At 46.8% G+C, this 17,485-nt stretch overlaps 2 protein-coding genes across 2 annotated transcripts; both read right to left on the bottom strand.

The window, feature by feature from the left end:
- Window positions 1–1,576: 1,576 nt before the first annotated feature.
- On the bottom strand, window positions 1,577–4,151 carry LOC144159192 (uncharacterized). Its single transcript, XM_077690522.1, has 2 exons — window positions 3,461–4,151; window positions 1,577–3,027 (listed from the first exon to the last, which is right to left on the bottom strand). Exons 1-2 carry the CDS (start codon window positions 3,569–3,571, stop codon window positions 1,639–1,641), a joined length of 1,500 nt encoding a protein of 499 aa, XP_077546648.1. The 5' UTR covers window positions 3,572–4,151; the 3' UTR covers window positions 1,577–1,638.
- A 2,035-nt stretch (window positions 4,152–6,186) lies between these two features.
- LOC144157937 (uncharacterized) lies at window positions 6,187–12,484 on the bottom strand. The gene is made up of 4 exons (XM_077688649.1): window positions 12,431–12,484; window positions 10,231–10,368; window positions 6,754–6,846; window positions 6,187–6,514 (listed from the first exon to the last, which is right to left on the bottom strand). Exons 2-4 carry the CDS (start codon window positions 10,279–10,281, stop codon window positions 6,329–6,331), a joined length of 330 nt encoding a protein of 109 aa, XP_077544775.1. The 5' UTR covers window positions 10,282–10,368; window positions 12,431–12,484; the 3' UTR covers window positions 6,187–6,328.
- Between the last annotated feature and the right edge of the window lie 5,001 nt (window positions 12,485–17,485).

Raw genomic sequence — 17,485 nt, forward strand, 5'->3', positions numbered from 1 at the left:
CACTGATTCACGAGCTTGCCAATTGTTAGGTTAGCTTTGCCGTTGTTCTGAACGCTCCATCTCAGAACCTTAATGTTTTCTCTCTGGGCAACGGGCACGTCGTCTCTATAGACATTCAGTTGTTGCTGAGCCTGATTTTTATTATGTTTGGTCACGACCAGAAGCCCTGACCTTCCAGATGAACAGATAATTCCTCCTTTTGAAGCATAGCCCTGGGTGGCATGCTCTTCTTTTTACAGTTGCTGCTCGATATATCTCGGTGATCTTATTGTCATCCATACCGTGACGTAGTCCACCTATATTGCATGTTTCGTACCTTCTATTCCATTGGAAACTTTTTTGAGTTCCTAAATCGCTATGTTGAACAGGAGTGGCGAAATGATCGAACCCTGTGGAGTGCCACTGTCTCCAGGGGTAAAAGGATGGGGGGCGTGCACGCACAGCAGGGCTTCATGCCGCTACCGATGACAAGCCGGTTGGGCTGGAGGGAGATTTAAATATGGAACTATCATGGCTCAATGAGACTTGTCAGCTGTCTACCTTAATCGAGACGTTTGGGTCTCGGTTGGTGTGTTACACAGACAGTAAGATGATTAGGACAGGGCAGGAAAACGGACAGCCACATGTTTCTCCGCTAGAATAAAGCTCGGGGCCTTCCAGGTGTTAACTCCCTTGGGGACGGACGCATGTGGTACGCTTGGAGGAATAAGAGCGGAAATTCAAGAAGTGTCGGCTCGAACGGAAGGGCGAATGGGCGCGAAAACAACAGAAAGCCGCAAACTCCCGGTAATGGAAAAAAACAAAAAGCAGACCTGGAGCGATATTCCAGAAGGCCCGAGTTCTCCCTGCTCCCGAGTTTCCAGCCGCGATAGCGTGGCATCCGATACACCATACACCAAGAGCGGAACCGGCGCAGCCACGTGAAGGTCGCTTGGCAAGTTCTGCGTACCCTATTGGGGCCGGTTGCGTTGAGAAAGAACGGCTTGTGATAACTTCCGCTTGCAGCGCTATATGAAATCGAGCTGTTGCCTTCACGCCCCAGCACAAGTCAGATAACACCACTGCTGCTTTCAAAACTCCAGCCTGGCTGTTTACTACGCCCGGCCCAGGGCGGTTCGTTTTTTTCGGTGTTCTTTTCTTCCGCTAAGTTATGTTTGCCACTTCACTTCAGGGTTGGCCCAGTGAAGCTCTGCTCAAGCACAAACGAAGTAAGGAAATGAGTTCACTGTAGCGAAAGCAACGTGCCCAGCTCCCGTTTAGGCTATGGGTTTGTGGTCATGGCGGGAAGTTATCAGAAATCGTCCCATTTCAGGGATTTAAGAGGGTGTTTGAGCATTGACGAGTGCGTGTTAGACGTTAGACGTATTAGACGTCCCTCATCACTAGAGACCGGAAGTTTAGGCACTAAAAAAACGGGTTTTAGGCGCCTATTGAAGGCGCTCAAAATTGAAATTTAGGCATATATAGGCACTAAGTACTACCATATAGGCATATATAGGCTCGAATAATATTTACTCAGGCGGCGTATTTCAGTGCAATTTTTCGGTTTAGAGTAAACACAGGCTACAAACATCGGTATTTTGAAAATGCAATTTTATTTTCTTCATAAAACACTCAAGGGTGACGATTTCAAGATATCTAGGGTGACGCAACACTGTGCGAAAGGCTGTGGAAGCAGTGGCAAACAAGCACCATCTCCAGGTTTTCGGGCTTGAAGTTGTGCCTTCTGTCAGTCAATATCGTCTTGTACGCAGAGAAAGAACGCTCCACATCCACTGAGGTTAGCGGAGCGTACTTGTACTTTGGCACGTTGGATGTTTTGATTCCATCTGGAATCGCGGTATGTCCGCCGCTCAAAACCTCAGACAGTTCCGTCAGCGTCGAAAATCCGGGATTTCTGTCCAACACAGACTTAAGCTTCTCTATAGCTCTGTCAGCAACCGGTCCCCTGGGAGCACTAGCGAACCTTTCCTGTGCGTCCAAAATCAGCTGAATATTTTCAGTCAGCGTTGTGCCCGAACTTTCAAGTTTCTGTATTGTTGTTGCCAAGAACGTGAAATGGGCACACAAATAGGCCAAGTCACATGCAAGTGTAACATCATGTAGAACCTTCTGGGCCCTTCTCACGGCGACACTCTCATCTTCAGCAAAGCTGCTTACAACAGCCTTGACACCGTTTAAGTGTTGGTTGTAGTATTCCACTGCCGTCAGCCAAGTTCCCCAGCGGGTAACAACAGGCTCCGGTGGAAGAGGTACACCCGGCAGCTGCTCCCTGAAAGCACGAAGGCGGGAAGGAGCCTTGAGGAACACCGCCTTCCCTACAGCTATCAGTTCGTTGACCGAACTGAACGACTTTCGTAGCTCTTCACACACCCGATGAATCCCGTGAGCAAGACAAGTGACGTGCAATAGTTCTGGGTAAAAAACCTTGAGAAGTGCACCAGCCTTAAGCATATAAGCTGCTGCATCTGTGTAGAGCAGCAGTACTCGGTCGTCGTGGGCTCCGGAGGGGTACAGAAGCTTCAATGACGAGTTCACGAAGCGGGCGATGGTCTCTCCGCTAGTTTTTTCTAGCTCTTTTGAGCAAACCAGGAAGGGTGTTGTTTTCTCTTCTGCGTCAAGCTTTCCGACTACAAAGTGACCGAGTACTCGTCCGGTGACATCTGTCGTCTCGTCCACAGAAATCCAAATGTGGAATTCACCGATTTCTCTTCTAATTTCTTGTAGCGTCTTCTCGTACAGTGGTCGCAGGTACTCCTTGCGAAGAGTCGACTCTGATGGTACCTTTTGTTTGCAGTACTTTTGCAAGAAATTCTTGAAAGTCTTGTTTTCGATTTTCGCCCAAGGGATGTTAGCAGCGACTAATGCTTCGCACAGGTCAGCGCTGAATTCACTTTTTTTTCCTTGAGCAATACTTTCAGCCAGGAACGATTGTCTTGATGTCGACGGCTGGTTGCGCAGAGCATTGGCTTGATGCAGTGCTGTTCTTTCATGCTGCTGCAAGTGGAACTTTTTTTCACAGGGTACCTGCGCGAAGAAAACAGTAACGAAAACTAAGATATTGCGTAAGGCACGTGAAACGTTGCTAGTGTACTTTTGCTTTTAGTCATGTAGAGTTGTAAACCTGACAATAGCTCAAGGAATGGCGAAGTTGGCCAGCTGCGCAATAGCAGGTAACCGTTTTTAAAATCATGATGCTTATACAACAATCCGACCAACACTGTGCCGGAAATTTTCAATAAGGAAGCCAGTTCCCGAATTAGGTTGCAAACATTGCACAACAATGAATAGCAGTTACCGTAAAAAGTTCTTAAAACGCACATTATTGGCAAGTTCTGAGCATTCAGAATAAATTTAGCGTAAGCACTGTTGGAGGCGTCACGTTTACGGTTGGTCCAGTGTTCACGTCAAGTGCATGATATCGTTAATTAAGATCAAGTGGAAAGTATTGTATTCTCACCTGCTTTCCGCAGGGTTGGCAGAATACTGTTTCTCCGTCGACGGTGTAGCACTGCGATCCACTGGTCCATTGCCGGATAAGGACACTTTTCGGCGTCTTAATCTTCGGCATTCGTCGGCAGGCTTCGGACGGATTACGGAGAGAGCAGAAACGCCAACTACGCTGACGTGCTGGCTGTAGTGATAGGGTCAATAGGTTTTCTCTTAATCTTGCCACAAGCTAGCCTCGCGCTGCCTCTCTAGGGCACGCTCTAGCCTCGCCCGCGTGCAATCTGCGCTGCAATATTCTCGACACCAAACAAATCCGACCTTTTTTTTTGGGGGGGGGGGAGGGATTCGCGAGCAATTTGTAATTGTTTTGCATTGTTTAGAAAGGCTTTTCGAAATCCCGTCCGAGGTAAATAAGTGGGAAAGGGTTCAGATTTATTTGCAATTTTTTAAGCAGAAGGAAAGGCGTGAAAGTCAATGTTGCGCATCTTGCCGAGAGAGTAGCTGTGCTTTCCCGCAGTACCGTCCTGGCCTTGAGAGGTAGGGCTTCCATTGGCCGGCTCCCTCGCAGGCTGGCGCTTGCGCGCTATCGTTGGGGGCGCTAGCAGACGACGCGCCGACGGAACCCGCAAGAATCTTTTTATGCCGCTAGCATTCAATAAAAACCCTTAAAAATGCTAAATACAACGTTTTCAATTGCTCTCTTGCTTTCTTCCAAACAAGCCAGTGCGAACCCATTTCCAACGCCAGCGCGCCTCGTCATTTTCATTACTTCATACCCCCATTCACAAACATACTGTTTTCTATACTCGCTGCACGCCGACTGGTTGGGGGACAACGCGTACTCTTTATTTTCACCTTGCATGCCTTGCAGACTAAATTCGACGAGACCATTCCTCAAAACACGTGTTCTCCTGTCTGTGACAAAACAATTTATGCCACTGTTAGCACTGTATTATTGCGCGAACAATATATAGGGCATTTCGGGTAATATTTCCGTCGCTACGCGTCACTCTGTCAAACAGCCAGCGACATAAACCCAAAAACGGTAAAGTGAGATAGCGCTTAGAGATCGCCGGCTGCGTGAGTGACGAGAGCGACGGTGCTAAGAATACTTTAACAGGAGTGCGACTGAGCGGCAGCTGCCTCTGCAGACGTGCCCGTCAGTCACGGGGAGTCTCGGCGGGTCTCTGTGACTCCTGCCACTGATTGCCCGCGTTGTATAATTATCGAGCACGCAGCCAGTTTAGGGTGGCAAACGAGGAAGAAATGAAAAATACTGCGGCTAATGGCGATACTGGCAGACTACAAAAGGAAAGACAGGCAGCCAAAGCCGCTGCTAGAGCGAGAAAACGAGACCGCTGAGATTATTAGAACGCTAAGCATGGTTGGCATAGTGTAGGAAGAAGATGATGATATTTTTGTGGTTATACGCTTTACTGAGTGGGGTGAAAGAAACTCTGCGTGGCGGATGTCTGAAGAGAAAGGAATGAGCATCGGGCGAGGCCTCAAGTTAGCAATGGAGAGAGACAAGATGCTCATGCATTCCCATCAGTCCAACAATAGATTTCCTTTTTTTCCATCGAGATATACGACTGATTGAGGCAAAGTCTGTACTCGACAGCACAAAAAAGGCATTTATAGGCGCTTAAAAGCTTGTATAGGCACGAACCTCAAAATAGGCACGTATAGGCACAATCAACTATTGCTTAAAATGTTCCCCTTCCTTTAGTTCATGCTTCTATGTTAAATAGGCTCGATACGGACTGGAATAAAAAATAGGCATTTTGCCTAAAGTTCCGGTCTCTACCTGTATTTTCAAGGTGCACTAGGAAGGCTCCCGCAGGAAAATCTTGTCTTCTTGACCGTTCCTATCGGCTCGGACTAGAGTGCACTCCAGTGCGGACCGGACATCCCCGCGACTGTGGCACCATTGTTTCACAGTGGCCTGCGGAATTCGTTTTTGTTCGGTGCTAAGGCCTTGTTGCTGATAACGTGCATCGAATGAAGTCTGTTCGTGGCCACGACGCTACCCCATCAAAATAGTCGATGACATGTTTGGGTGGGGTTGCGGTTGCTGGCAGCGCGCACGAATGGGCTGTGTGTTACGAACAAAAGGGTTCTGCTTTGTGCATTTTGTGTACTGCATCCAGCTTTGCAGGTTATCCTTCTTCACAGAGAGGAAGGGCACTAATTTTTTGTCTGCATCTATTTATTTGTCTGTTTAATTTGAATGAATTAAGTTAAGTAACTGGAGGAAGCGAGAACATATTTTATACCTTCCAGAACGTTGAAGACTACAACGCATTCTTTGTTTTGCTGTGATGTATACGATGGCAACTGCTTGCTTTCAGCCCACTTTTTTCTCGAAATGTCCCACTATGCTTCTGTTGCTGGAGAAGAGAGAAAATTGGGCATCTACTCACTCCCAGTTTTTCTGGGTTACCTTGTTGAGGAAGGTTATCCACTTACGTTTCAATCCACTCGCATGGACGTTTTATACCCAAAAATATTCTACGACTTTCCGGCGCCGATCCTAAAAATGTGTTTGGAACACATAAAAAAATAGCAACCGTAACAGGTTAAGCAGAACCACAACATCGGCTTGACGTTGTATCTAACCTGTAAATATGGCAGCGTGTTCGGTAGGCACACGTCTCAAAAACACCAAATACGATGCACCAGGTATTTAATAAACACAGACACAAAATGGGGAAGGGTGAACGCGTGGGTCTAAATTTTTACATGTTCCAGTTAAGGCAGCGCTAGCATAGTTATTACGTGACGTCAAATTCGGTGCGACAGCATAGGGCGAAAGCTTCCAGCATATAGTTCACGCGGAAGAAGACAAGTTCAAGTTTGAGGTCGACGGTCTTCAGGCCTAGCGCATGAAGAAAGGCGTCGGCAGCTCCGTCGTCGATTCCGTCGAGCTCGCCGCCGCCGTTACATTGGAGATGGCAGGCAATTTGCCGAACGACTGGTAGACGTCGTACGCTAGGAACATCGCCAAGAACATGGCGGCGCTCACCACAAGGGACAGGACGACAGCTATCCGCAAGGCCTCTTCCTGCACCAATGGTGAAAGGTAAATAACGACCTCACTGCAACCACGGGCTGAGTCTATTTAACTACAAATTTCTAGTCAATGCCTGTGTTGTATTTTCTGGTAGCTTCCGTGACACTTGAACGTCCTATATGTACATTGGCGTGTGGGCAACCATACTCAGAAACTGTCGTGGTATCTGTACTGTACCAATTCCACACGCTTTAAAATATTTTTCATTGCTAGTACTTGCTAGTACTTACTCTAGTGAGCGGCGAGTCGCGCACCGGAGGTTCTTTGGGGGAGAGTGAGTCGCCTGGGCTCCCTTTCTCAGCGGGAGGCCCGCCAGCTGCACCCTGCAGTAAAAAAATGGCCATGGTAGAACGTGGTCAAACCACGTTTTTATTGTAATCACCACAGAGGGTTTAGGACCTTAGTCCAGGACTCCTTCAGGTTTGCCCGTTAAGGCGGCTGTGATAGCTCGGTTTTTGTTCCCGGAACGCCCGCTGGACGCCCACACTACTGCACTGCGAGACAAAACGCGGACGTTGACGGGCGCAGTCGGCGCTGTAGGCACGAACGCTGAGTGAACTCGGATGCAGCCAGGAGCCTCCTTGTATAATTTCCTGACGACATGCGCCACCCCTATTTCTCCCTATCTCCCTCCACGCACCCCTCCCCTTAGAACAAACAGTTCATCAAACGCTTTCACGGCGAACCGAATGAGGCATTGGCTGGACCTTGGCTGAGCTTGAAAGCCCGGCTGAAGCTACGAGCCGTTTTCTTGTTTAGCATCACGAGCAATAAAGTTTTCGCGTTAAAAAGGTCATTCAAACTGTACTTGCGTTGTTATCGCAAGAAAGCGATGCAAGGTGATGTGTTACTGTTTCAATGGAAAAACACACGCGTGTGATAAGGCATGCTTCTTTAAACGTTTTCCAATGGTGTTAGCTGGTCACGTAGATAGGTAAAATGACAACCGGTGGTTAACCAGGGTGACCGAGTGTATACTAAGGGACATTTCTAGGAGAACGGGAAGGCCAATTACTCGATGGAGGGAAGAAATGACGAATTTCGGAAGCACAGAATGGACTCGAGCGACGCGGGAACGGAGCGTCCTGAAGTCGATGGGAGAGGCCTTCGTTCGGCAGTACACCGAGTGGGCTGTTGACGATAATGATGATGATGATACCTACATTGCTGCTTATGAATAACAAAATTCGAACTTGTGATGCTATAATGATGCGGATGCTGTACAGAAAAAGACCATGCTGTTGGGCACTTGAAAGTAGTCTAGTCACACTTCCACTTTCTGAAGGATGTGTTTAGAAGCACTACTGATGTTTGGTAGAATATTGAAGACAGTTTATGTGGGCCCCTTAAAAATTAGAAAAACGCGAATGGCCTGCGGTGTCTTCTGGCCCCAAAAGGGCAACGAGCTCTGGCGAAATTGTGTACCTTACATTCTGTGTTGAGTGATTTTCCAAAATGCCCGCCATGTGTAAGGCCAACAAACCAAACAATCCCGGTGATGTGCGGACAATCGCTCTACGTTACTGAATTAGGAAAACCAACTGGCTTTACTACGCCAAGCTAGATACAAAATCAAATTTTAATGCCGTCATGATTATGATGATGTTTGGGGCTCAGTGGAGCATCCAAGGACTACCCGTAGGAGCCCAGGGGAAGGAGCAAGTCAGTCGCGCTGAACTGCAGCGCAGCAGAGTCCACCGCTGCTCAGGCATCCTGCGAGCTGCGCCGGTGGTGTTTCCGGAGAACAGGGCCAGCCTGTCTGTCGCATCCTAAAAGCTGATCTTTTCAGTGACGTTCGGGTTAACGATTTGTTTTCCTTGTGTGAACTTATCGCCTGAGGGCGAGCAAGCTGGGTATGGTTCATTAAAGTTCAGGCATATCTCTCAATATTATCGAAGTTTTGGGTGATATGGTAGAATTAAAAGTATTTTGCTAAGGTTCATTTCGCATGGAAAGGTTTAGTACCACGCCCGTTCCATGACACTTGAAGTAGCGGCTTCTCTTACAGTTCCAGGGTCGTGTGCGGTAACTGATAAATCCTGCTGCACTGGATTCTACCAGGTTGGTTTCCATAAAAAGTGATCGTCGTGTGTTTTGTTTTTCATTCATTTCCGGTTTCACCTGAATCGACGAACGTCTGTGAAGCTTGGGTTAGCTTTTTGTGGAAGCTTCTGTGGTGTCCTACAAGCTGTCAGGACCAAAAAGACAAACGCCATCCGCCACCCGGCGCAATTAATCATCGCCTTACTATGCCGGACCTCGCCGACGGGTCGGGAGTCGAAAAGCGAAATGCTCGTGCGTTCGGCCTACAATAAAGATCCGCAGGTGGTCAAAATTAATCTGGAGCCCTCTACTACGACCTGCCGCATCGCCTGTGTAGCGTCGGCGCGGTAAATCTCACAATCAATCAATCAATCAATCAATCAATCAATCAATCAATCAATCAATCAATCAATCAATCAATCAATCAATCAATCAGCCAATCAATCAATCAATAAATTAACGAATTTGGGCAAGGACAGCTACGAGCATACCATTTCACTTGGAACTGGGATCTGGGATCTGGCCTTGCATTGCGTAATGCCACAGCGCCGAAAGAAGTTTTAAGACAAATCTATGTTCCGCATATTCGCTTGTTGGATTGGTTAGTTGATCGCATAGGGCTGAAGCTTAACAACAGGATTTCCTTTACAGTCTACCGCTAACCTTGGCATATCGGCGGGCGGAGGCAGTGCAGTGATCAACCTAAACGCTTGTTGAGGTGGTGGCTATGAACACTTCCTGGGATTAATCCGATTGCTACTTCCTTCTACCTTTTTTGCTTATGCCTACAATACCGGTACAGAAATTACCAGATGCTTTTCTCCCTTGCTCCTGCTGTACGTCCTGAAGCTTTGATTCCTATCCGCGTACTCCCGAACAAACCGTATGCGTCCGGGTTTACTCCTCTGCTTGCGCTCACGAATTTCGAATGAATACTGGTTCGTGAAGACAGCTACCTCCACTTAGTGCCGAACACATTGTCAAGCGGTGGGTGGAAGACTTCTTTGACCAGTATTAACAGCCGCAGGTTTTTTTGTTGTTTTTCCTCATGGCATCATCGCTACAATCATACCGTTCGTCTAATCGAACAGTGTGCCTCTTGAGTTTAAAGGAGCCATGAAGATAAAATCCAACTTCGTTTAATTTGAAAGAACTAGGATTCAGTTTCTCACTCAGCTCCATTAGAGCCACAAAAGATGTTTTTAACGAGAAAAAAGCAAGAAGTATTTAAAAACTTTCAAATTTTGCGCCACAGTGACGTGTTATGAGCAAGAATGACGTCGTACGGGCCAACAATAAAACATAATTTTCAGTGCGTTAATTGCGCGTTAGTATTCAAGTGATGTGGTAAAATGAAACTAGAGGCCCCATTACCGACGTCCAGTCACGTGTCGTCGCGACAGGTCAGTTAGGCGGCCGCCAATCGCACAAACAAGGTTCCGTGACGTCATAGAAAAGTTGCGGGGAATTGGCTAGGGGGTTGCCACGGCTTCAAGCATTTTCTTTAACATCTCTGTTATTTGTTCGAAGATTGCGATGATATTGGTGTCATTGTTATCGGGATTAAGCAGTCTTTCTAATAAACCTAACTTGTATTTTGTCTTCATGGCTCCTTTAAAGGAAGGGTGCAGATGAAAATGTCGAGGTGACCGAGTGCTTTGTACCTTGGTCCTCGCAGGAGTAATCTGGGTAGCGGCAAAAGGCGAAAGGGGCATCGAAGCTGCCACTCTCGAAATCGACGCCTGCCGCTGCGCTTGTGCAAGGGCCGCCTGTCCGAAGGGCCAGCCGAAGGCGCCTGCATGCTGCCCGTAGGAGCACAGGCAGTGCACAAGTCCACGTTGAGGCCACAAATGAGCAGGAGAAAACGAAACACAAAGTAACCCTTGATTACGTAAATATTTTTACCCACTCCCAAAACAAAAATCGATTAGTACTATGACGTCAACAAAAAAATGGCAGCAGCTCCACTCCGTGGATGACGGCGAGGGTGCGGAGTACGGGGACTCGAAATTACATCCTAGTGGCGCCCCGAGGACATCCGATTTGCGCCCCGACCGTCATTCGATTTCAGCCTCGAGTTGCACATTGGTTATTCCCTCAATGAAACTGCAACTCACGGCTTAAATCAAATTTCGCTTGATTTTCGCTTGATGGTGGTGTGCGCACGGATTCAATTTGAGCCTTGAGTTGCACCTTGATTATTCCCTAAATGAAACTGCAACTCACGGCTCAAATCGAATATAGCTTGATTTTCGCCTGATGCAGGTGTGCGAACGGATGGACACGGATGGACATTGGGAGGTCCTAAGGTACTCCGCACCGTTACAGGCGAGGGAGTAAGCCCTTTGACTCCCGCGTACTGCCTCGCGGTCGTAGCCAAATGGGTGAGACGACTGACGCCAACTCTGCCTGGTCCACCAGACACAGGCTCGAATCCTGCCGGTGCCTGTGTGTTTTTTTTTTGCGATTTTAAATACTATGCGCACGGATGCTGACGGACATTGTGCGGTCCTAAGGTACTCCGCTCCTAAAACCGCAAGCAGAGGTGACGACGAAAGACGGCTCCTTCACTGGTGGCCGGTGCTTTATTCAAAGGCGTGTTTTGATTGAAGCTCTTTAGATATGTTGCAGATGTTGTATGTACTAAGCTGCTGTAGACAAAAAAGGCCCACTATACCCAATATCGCTGAACAACCCATTTCTGACGCTAAGTCACCCCTTTCAGCTTTTTATCGCATAATGTGTGATTGGAATCCCCGTTATAAAAAACACGTGATGGCAGGTACCAGGCGGAATGGAGACATGTTCACGCGAGTGCAAAGAGCAGCGATAGCCATCTCCAAATACACGGCATTGGTCAGAGCACTTAGGTATCATTGGGACACGCGGGTACGAAAGATTGACTCCAATGGTTTTGTGAACATCGTGTTGCGCGCTACGAAAACGAGGGTTGCGATTTCGAGTGCAAAAAGAACCGGTCGGACAAATCGCGACCGATATTTGGCTTTACACGAGAGGTAGCTTGTGCAAAAAGTGGTTTAACGGCAAGAGGAGAAGCTTGGGCGAGTTGGTAATACATCGTGATGGTGGAAAGCGAGAACTAACGACTGGTACAAGAGAAGAAAACGAGGACGACACGAAGCGCCCTGTAAAGAGGCTTCGAAGACATTTCGTGTCGTCTTCGTTTTCTTCTCTTTTTCCCGTCGTTAGTTTGTGCTTCCCACCACCCCGGTGTTTTAATGAATAGAAACTAATTCGCAACCAAAAGCCAGTTGCTTCAATTTCTACCTTCATAAGCATTTTAAACACATAAAACATGCAGCATTTCAGAACGCTTACTGGACTATCGGGGGAAACTCGCAATTCCTGAAGAAACGAGTTCACGAAGAGATGCAAGTGGCTTCATAAAAGGCGAATTCCTGTATATTGGGTTTTGGTCTTGCTGTAACAGTGGCACTACCGCTGTCACCCGACCATCGGGGGCGGTATGTTATACACTCAGTCCATATTGTATTGATGCACATAATTTGCGGTCTTCAGCAACAAACATACTATTTAAATGAGTTGGCGAACATTTACACACTCTAAGGAAATAAAACAGACCACCAGTAATCATTGCCCCAAGTCTTCTCCCTTGATTACTTCCCTTGATTACTTCCCTTGATTACTTCCCTTGATTACTTCCCTTGAGCGGCTTGATTACTAGACTTCACAGTGACGAACTACAAAGACCATGCGCACCAATCACATGTAGGGTAGCCACTTTGTAATGTGATCGTCTGTTTTTGGCGCGACACACACAAAGAAACACAAATGCACAGACACTCAGCGGTAGTTGGCGTTGTGCTCACTCTGTTGTCATACCTGTTGATTGAAAAGCACCTTTGGCCACCAATTCCCACCAGGTGCAGGAGCGGAAGCCTGGGGTTGCGAAGATATCAATACCTTATCAGTGCATTATCAAGGGCATAAAAGATATACATCTAGGGATAACAAAAGAAAACGTCAAAATTACTCAGGATGTAGATGTAAAATATATCAGGAGTTTAAATTTGAAAAGCCGTTGGGGCGTCCTGTTTTGTTTACAGCAGCACTTAGCTAAGAGCTGCTGCAAAACAGCCGGACGGTTTTGATATTCTGCAATGAAAGAGAAAAAGCAAATTAAAAATGTAGTTATGCCGCTTTATAATAACAATAAATCATAAAGGTCTGGTTCATGCTTCCCTGCTATCGCACCTTTTTAGAGCACCGTGCACGTGTGTCGCCTAGGGTGTGTCACCTGGCTACTCCTGCGGCCACGACTATGCACTGAACGGCTCCGCAAAACGCCACACCTGTTCTCACATCTCAAAACAGTACAGACTCTCTTACACAACAGCCGGTAAAATCGGAGAAAAAGTTTAACTCCGACACTCGTGGAGGGTAAATGTCTTCCTGTGTTCTGCCGGGAATATTTCACCACCCACAAAAGCCGACAACCCACAGCAGATGAGCTTCTCTGCGCCAGCTTTCCGAGCTCCGAGTGGTAGAGCCCACCCTCTCCTTCCTGCACGTTTTTTCGATCCCGGACCTACACACCTACCCCTGGCCCAGCCCGCGAATAGGCAGCAACTTGTGGAAATAGAAGAGCAAAACGCAACAATGCTCGTGTTCATAGAATCCTTCCTACCAGCTGACTGCGGCACCCTACCAGAACCCGCAAATGAATCCCTACCCGTTGTGGACACATCCACACCTCAACGCCCTCAAACCACACAACTCACCGCGCCTCTCATCAACGCTTATGTCATGTCATATCATAAACGGGTATATCATAATATATCAAATCATAAACCCAAGCTTATGAATTTGTCGATCGCACGGAGGCCGCAATACTGAAAAGGTTCACGCTCACCGCTGATACCCCAATCTGATTTGCCCCTTTTATAACCACGAGGCTCACGGCTTTCGAGCAAGAAATGGAGACTATCCTGTATCCTCTGTTAAGGAAACCAAAACTATCCCCTTCTTTGTGAAACCTCATTGAGTAACAAGCCTGTCAGCGACCCATGGGTGGGTCAATAGTAAGTAAACGCATGCCAATACACGAGGAAGGTCATCATCCACGATCCGGCACTACCTATTCCTCCGAAGGTGCGGCACTGTAATTCCACGGGTTTCGACTAAGCTAAATAACAGGAAACGAAATATAGACTCTTGCGTAGTATGCGAACTGTAAAATTGTCAACAGAATAAAAAATATGGGGTCCACGTGGCAGCTGCCAAAACACTGTCGTCTTCCCAAGTAACGAAGCGAGCATACTAGCCCTCATTTGTTTCCCAGTGTGAATACCTCTTTACCACAGCACTTCTCGCATTCAATGGCCACATGCTGTTGCAATGGTCGCATGTCGCATGAAGAACCGTGCGTTCATGACGGAAGCATAAAATAAAGTTTACTCAGTCGGCAGCGCCACCCGTTCAACCCTCCCTCTAATCGTCCACAGATCCCCTATGCAATTCTACAGTATTGGGGCAGGGTCCTTGAATTGGACGCCACAATAGCCCGATATCCCCAGAAGTCTCCACTAAGTCAGCCGAAGTAACTAGTCGACGTTTCAGCTGTGTGTAGCGGTAACCGCGCATCGCCTTGCAATGGCCTTTCTTTATTTTCATGATATATACCAAGTTGTGTCTCGGGGTCAGAACGTTTAGTTCGGTACGTTGAGTTCTGAAGCTACCACTGGCTAAGGATGATCCCCGGATAAGCACGCATGAATAAAAAGAAATGAATGTTTCTTAGTGCACATATTTTAAAGACTGATACATAAGGAGCTGGAACATGGGAGGAGTTATTCAGCATCATTCAAGGTAGCGCTTGAGATATTGTGCTGACAAGGCCAAGTAATGCAAGCCTGGACCCCATCGCCCAGAAATTAACTACATTGCCGCCAGGAATTCTATGGACCACACAGCATTTTTACTGAGTAGAAACAGGCTCCAGTGAAATCAAATAACTCGGTTTAGAAATGCCTCCCCACACTGGTTGAAAAGCCGAAAATAATTACGCCTGGAACATGTATTCATTCCGGCGATCGGTGAGAGCACCATGCACAAATCTAAATGACGATATTTTTTTTTTCAAATTACGGCATTCGGGATGCGCGTTAGTCCGAAAGGCACCGGCAGGTAGGCTTACTGTACTGCTGGGACGTTTCTTCCCGGCGGTTTCCAACGGGCGGGCAGTGCTCGGAGACATAGGCTTCTTCATCGTTAGTTGGCACCACGAACTTTCCCTTCAAAGTAAAGTAGCGGTCCCAGATGCTTTCAGACGCACTCTTTGAGGCGGTGCAGTACAGCTACGATGAGTGCCGTCCTTTCTTTTTTGTCGACCCAAGCAGTGATGATAATTATGCGGACCGCATCTATTTTAGGAGCTTCCTATTATAGGGATTGGCCACAGCTCACCACGTAGCATTGACCAATGTATATGACGACTGCAGGCAAGGAAAGTAATCGCGGGAGAAAAATGTCTGCCTTGAAACTTTCGCAGAAGACTCACGAGCAAATTGAGCTCCTTCAGAACAAAATTTGTAGCACAAAACGTTAAGGTAACTGCGACAACCTTAGTATTGCATTCAAAGGCAGAAAAATCGCGTTTGGTAAGTTCTTCTGTGTCTATCGGTGTGATTTACCGTTCTGCGAATGGGCACCACGAAGCTTCGTTGGAGAGGACTCCGTCAATAAGGCGCAATACGGGTCCAAGCCGCTTATATAATTAACTCTTTCACCCGTGACTTTTTTATTCCAAGCAAAACGATGTTTTGTGTGTGTTACCCTAAACTATACTGGCCCAAAAGCCCACAAATAAAAATGCAACTGGAAGTGCAAATATTCACAGATTTATTAATGAGGCAATTAATTAGGACGTATTAGGACATCTGGCAATTAAAAATTTCCTGTTGAGCAGTGACATCCTTTTTTATATTTTCGTAAACTTTATAACTACATAAGTCTACAAACAACAAATGAGCTTTGTAATACACGTATTTATCGATTTACAAGCTTGGGAATAAACTCGGGCCGCCACTTTTTTTCAGCCACAATATCGTAATTTAATCTTCAGCGGAGCTTTTTCTTCTTTGTAGCACCCAGCTCCACTAAAATGAAACAACAGTAATATCAATCGCAACTGGCATCACTGAAGAACAATTCCCGAGAAAACTAATAGTTTTGGTTTCGTTCTTTATGCGTTAGAGAAAGTTTTAGGCGATGGCGTCAATTGACACCACCAGAGCCGAAAGGGTTAAGCGTCTCAGAGAAGGATAAACTATAAACAGAGGAATATTCGTCATTCGACAGCCGAAAATTCTGCAGTTATTCCTATTTTGCCCGGAAAAAAAGCTTAATTGCGAAGTGACAACAGCTGCGAAGGTGCAAATACATGTCTGTAAATATTGTGTTGAAACCCTGTGCAAGGTTTTTAGGCCAGGAACAGCTATATCTAGCAGCTCCGCCACACACTTTTGTCGCATCTCGCTCCTCTTCGGCGGAATTATAAAAAATATTTGTCCAACTACTGCCCGAAACCGCGGCGTGCTCGTACCTTTAAGAGCTGAAGCATTATGTAAACTGAAATTGACGTGGGTTGAATAGCCGGCGAAGTCATCCTTCCGGAATGATATTAGTTGATGAAGCACTTCCTCGCTAAACTCATTACGATGAAGAATATTGTTCGAAAGCAGCATATATCCCCGCTCGGAAGCGTTTCCAATACCCCGAAGTGGGTATGTAGAACTGTGTGGATATGCAACGCTATGTGAGGCCTACGAGCAGAAAAACAGGATTTGTAGGCGTATCAAGTATAATCAGAGCAGTCTAGTGCTAGTTATATAACCATGGTCTACCCCAGTGAATGCACCCCTAATTGGGGGAAAGGTCCTATGTGAAACAATTCATGCTGTTTCTCGACAAAACCCAACACGTGCCCTACGAAACCATTTGATCCCCGGATACACCCCCACACCACACCCAACTCCCGCCCCCTCCCCCCATGGCTTCCGGCCTTCATTTCTGACTAAAACATTTAACAATACAGAATTCAGTGTATGGGCCAAGATTTATTGTGGCATAGTACAGGCATTTGTTTTTACTTGAACTGGTGCAGATCAGTGCAGTCGTGAACCAGTGCACAGTACTACTGCGGCTATTAATTCGTTAAAAAAGGAACATATGCTGCACTGCTTGCACCAGTCCAGCTAATACAGGTTAAAATTTGCTTATACTCTTGGCACTCGAAAAAAATGGCTCCAATCCACGCTCTGAAGGTGATTGGAAAGCAAAGCCTTAAATGACACCCACAACAATTGTTCATGCGACGTTACTTGAATTCACACACGTGGCTCTACAAAGAGTGAAACCAGAGATTCTGCCAGCCGTTACCTGGAATTCGCGGGGGCGGGGGGGCGTCGCGAACGGAGCAGCGTTGCCCACAACCGGGCGAGAGCGGCGGACGCCGCTGCTGTAGCCCGGCCGTGCGTCCAGAAACAAAAAACAGAGAAGAGCGTCTTTCGAAGGGTGATACAGCGGAGCCTAGTCATCGTGATGTGCTAGCTCGGTGCTACACCACCGAGCGACACAAGCGCAGACACCGAAACAATTCCGCATGTGAGCATAGTGATTCCCATTTATGCCGATTAAAAGTAGACAGTTAAGTAAGTTTGAGAATTGCGAGAATTCTGAGAAAACTTTTATAATCTCTTTTTATCAGAACCAGTTGCTCCTTTCGCCTTTCGTATTACGCCTTAAAGGGGCACTGACACAAAAATTTTGCATCTTGTTTTTTTTTTTTTTGCAATAAGTAGCTAGTGACCTACTTATAACCTGTAGAAACCTCATTTGATTCAGCGTGCGACGGTTGTTTAATTAGAGGCATTTTCA

This window comes from Haemaphysalis longicornis, unplaced genomic scaffold (assembly GCF_048455015.1).
Source record: "Haemaphysalis longicornis isolate Haplotype H1 unplaced genomic scaffold, Haemaphysalis longicornis Haplotype H1 scaffold_10, whole genome shotgun sequence".
Taxonomy (NCBI): domain Eukaryota; kingdom Metazoa; phylum Arthropoda; class Arachnida; order Ixodida; family Ixodidae; genus Haemaphysalis; species Haemaphysalis longicornis.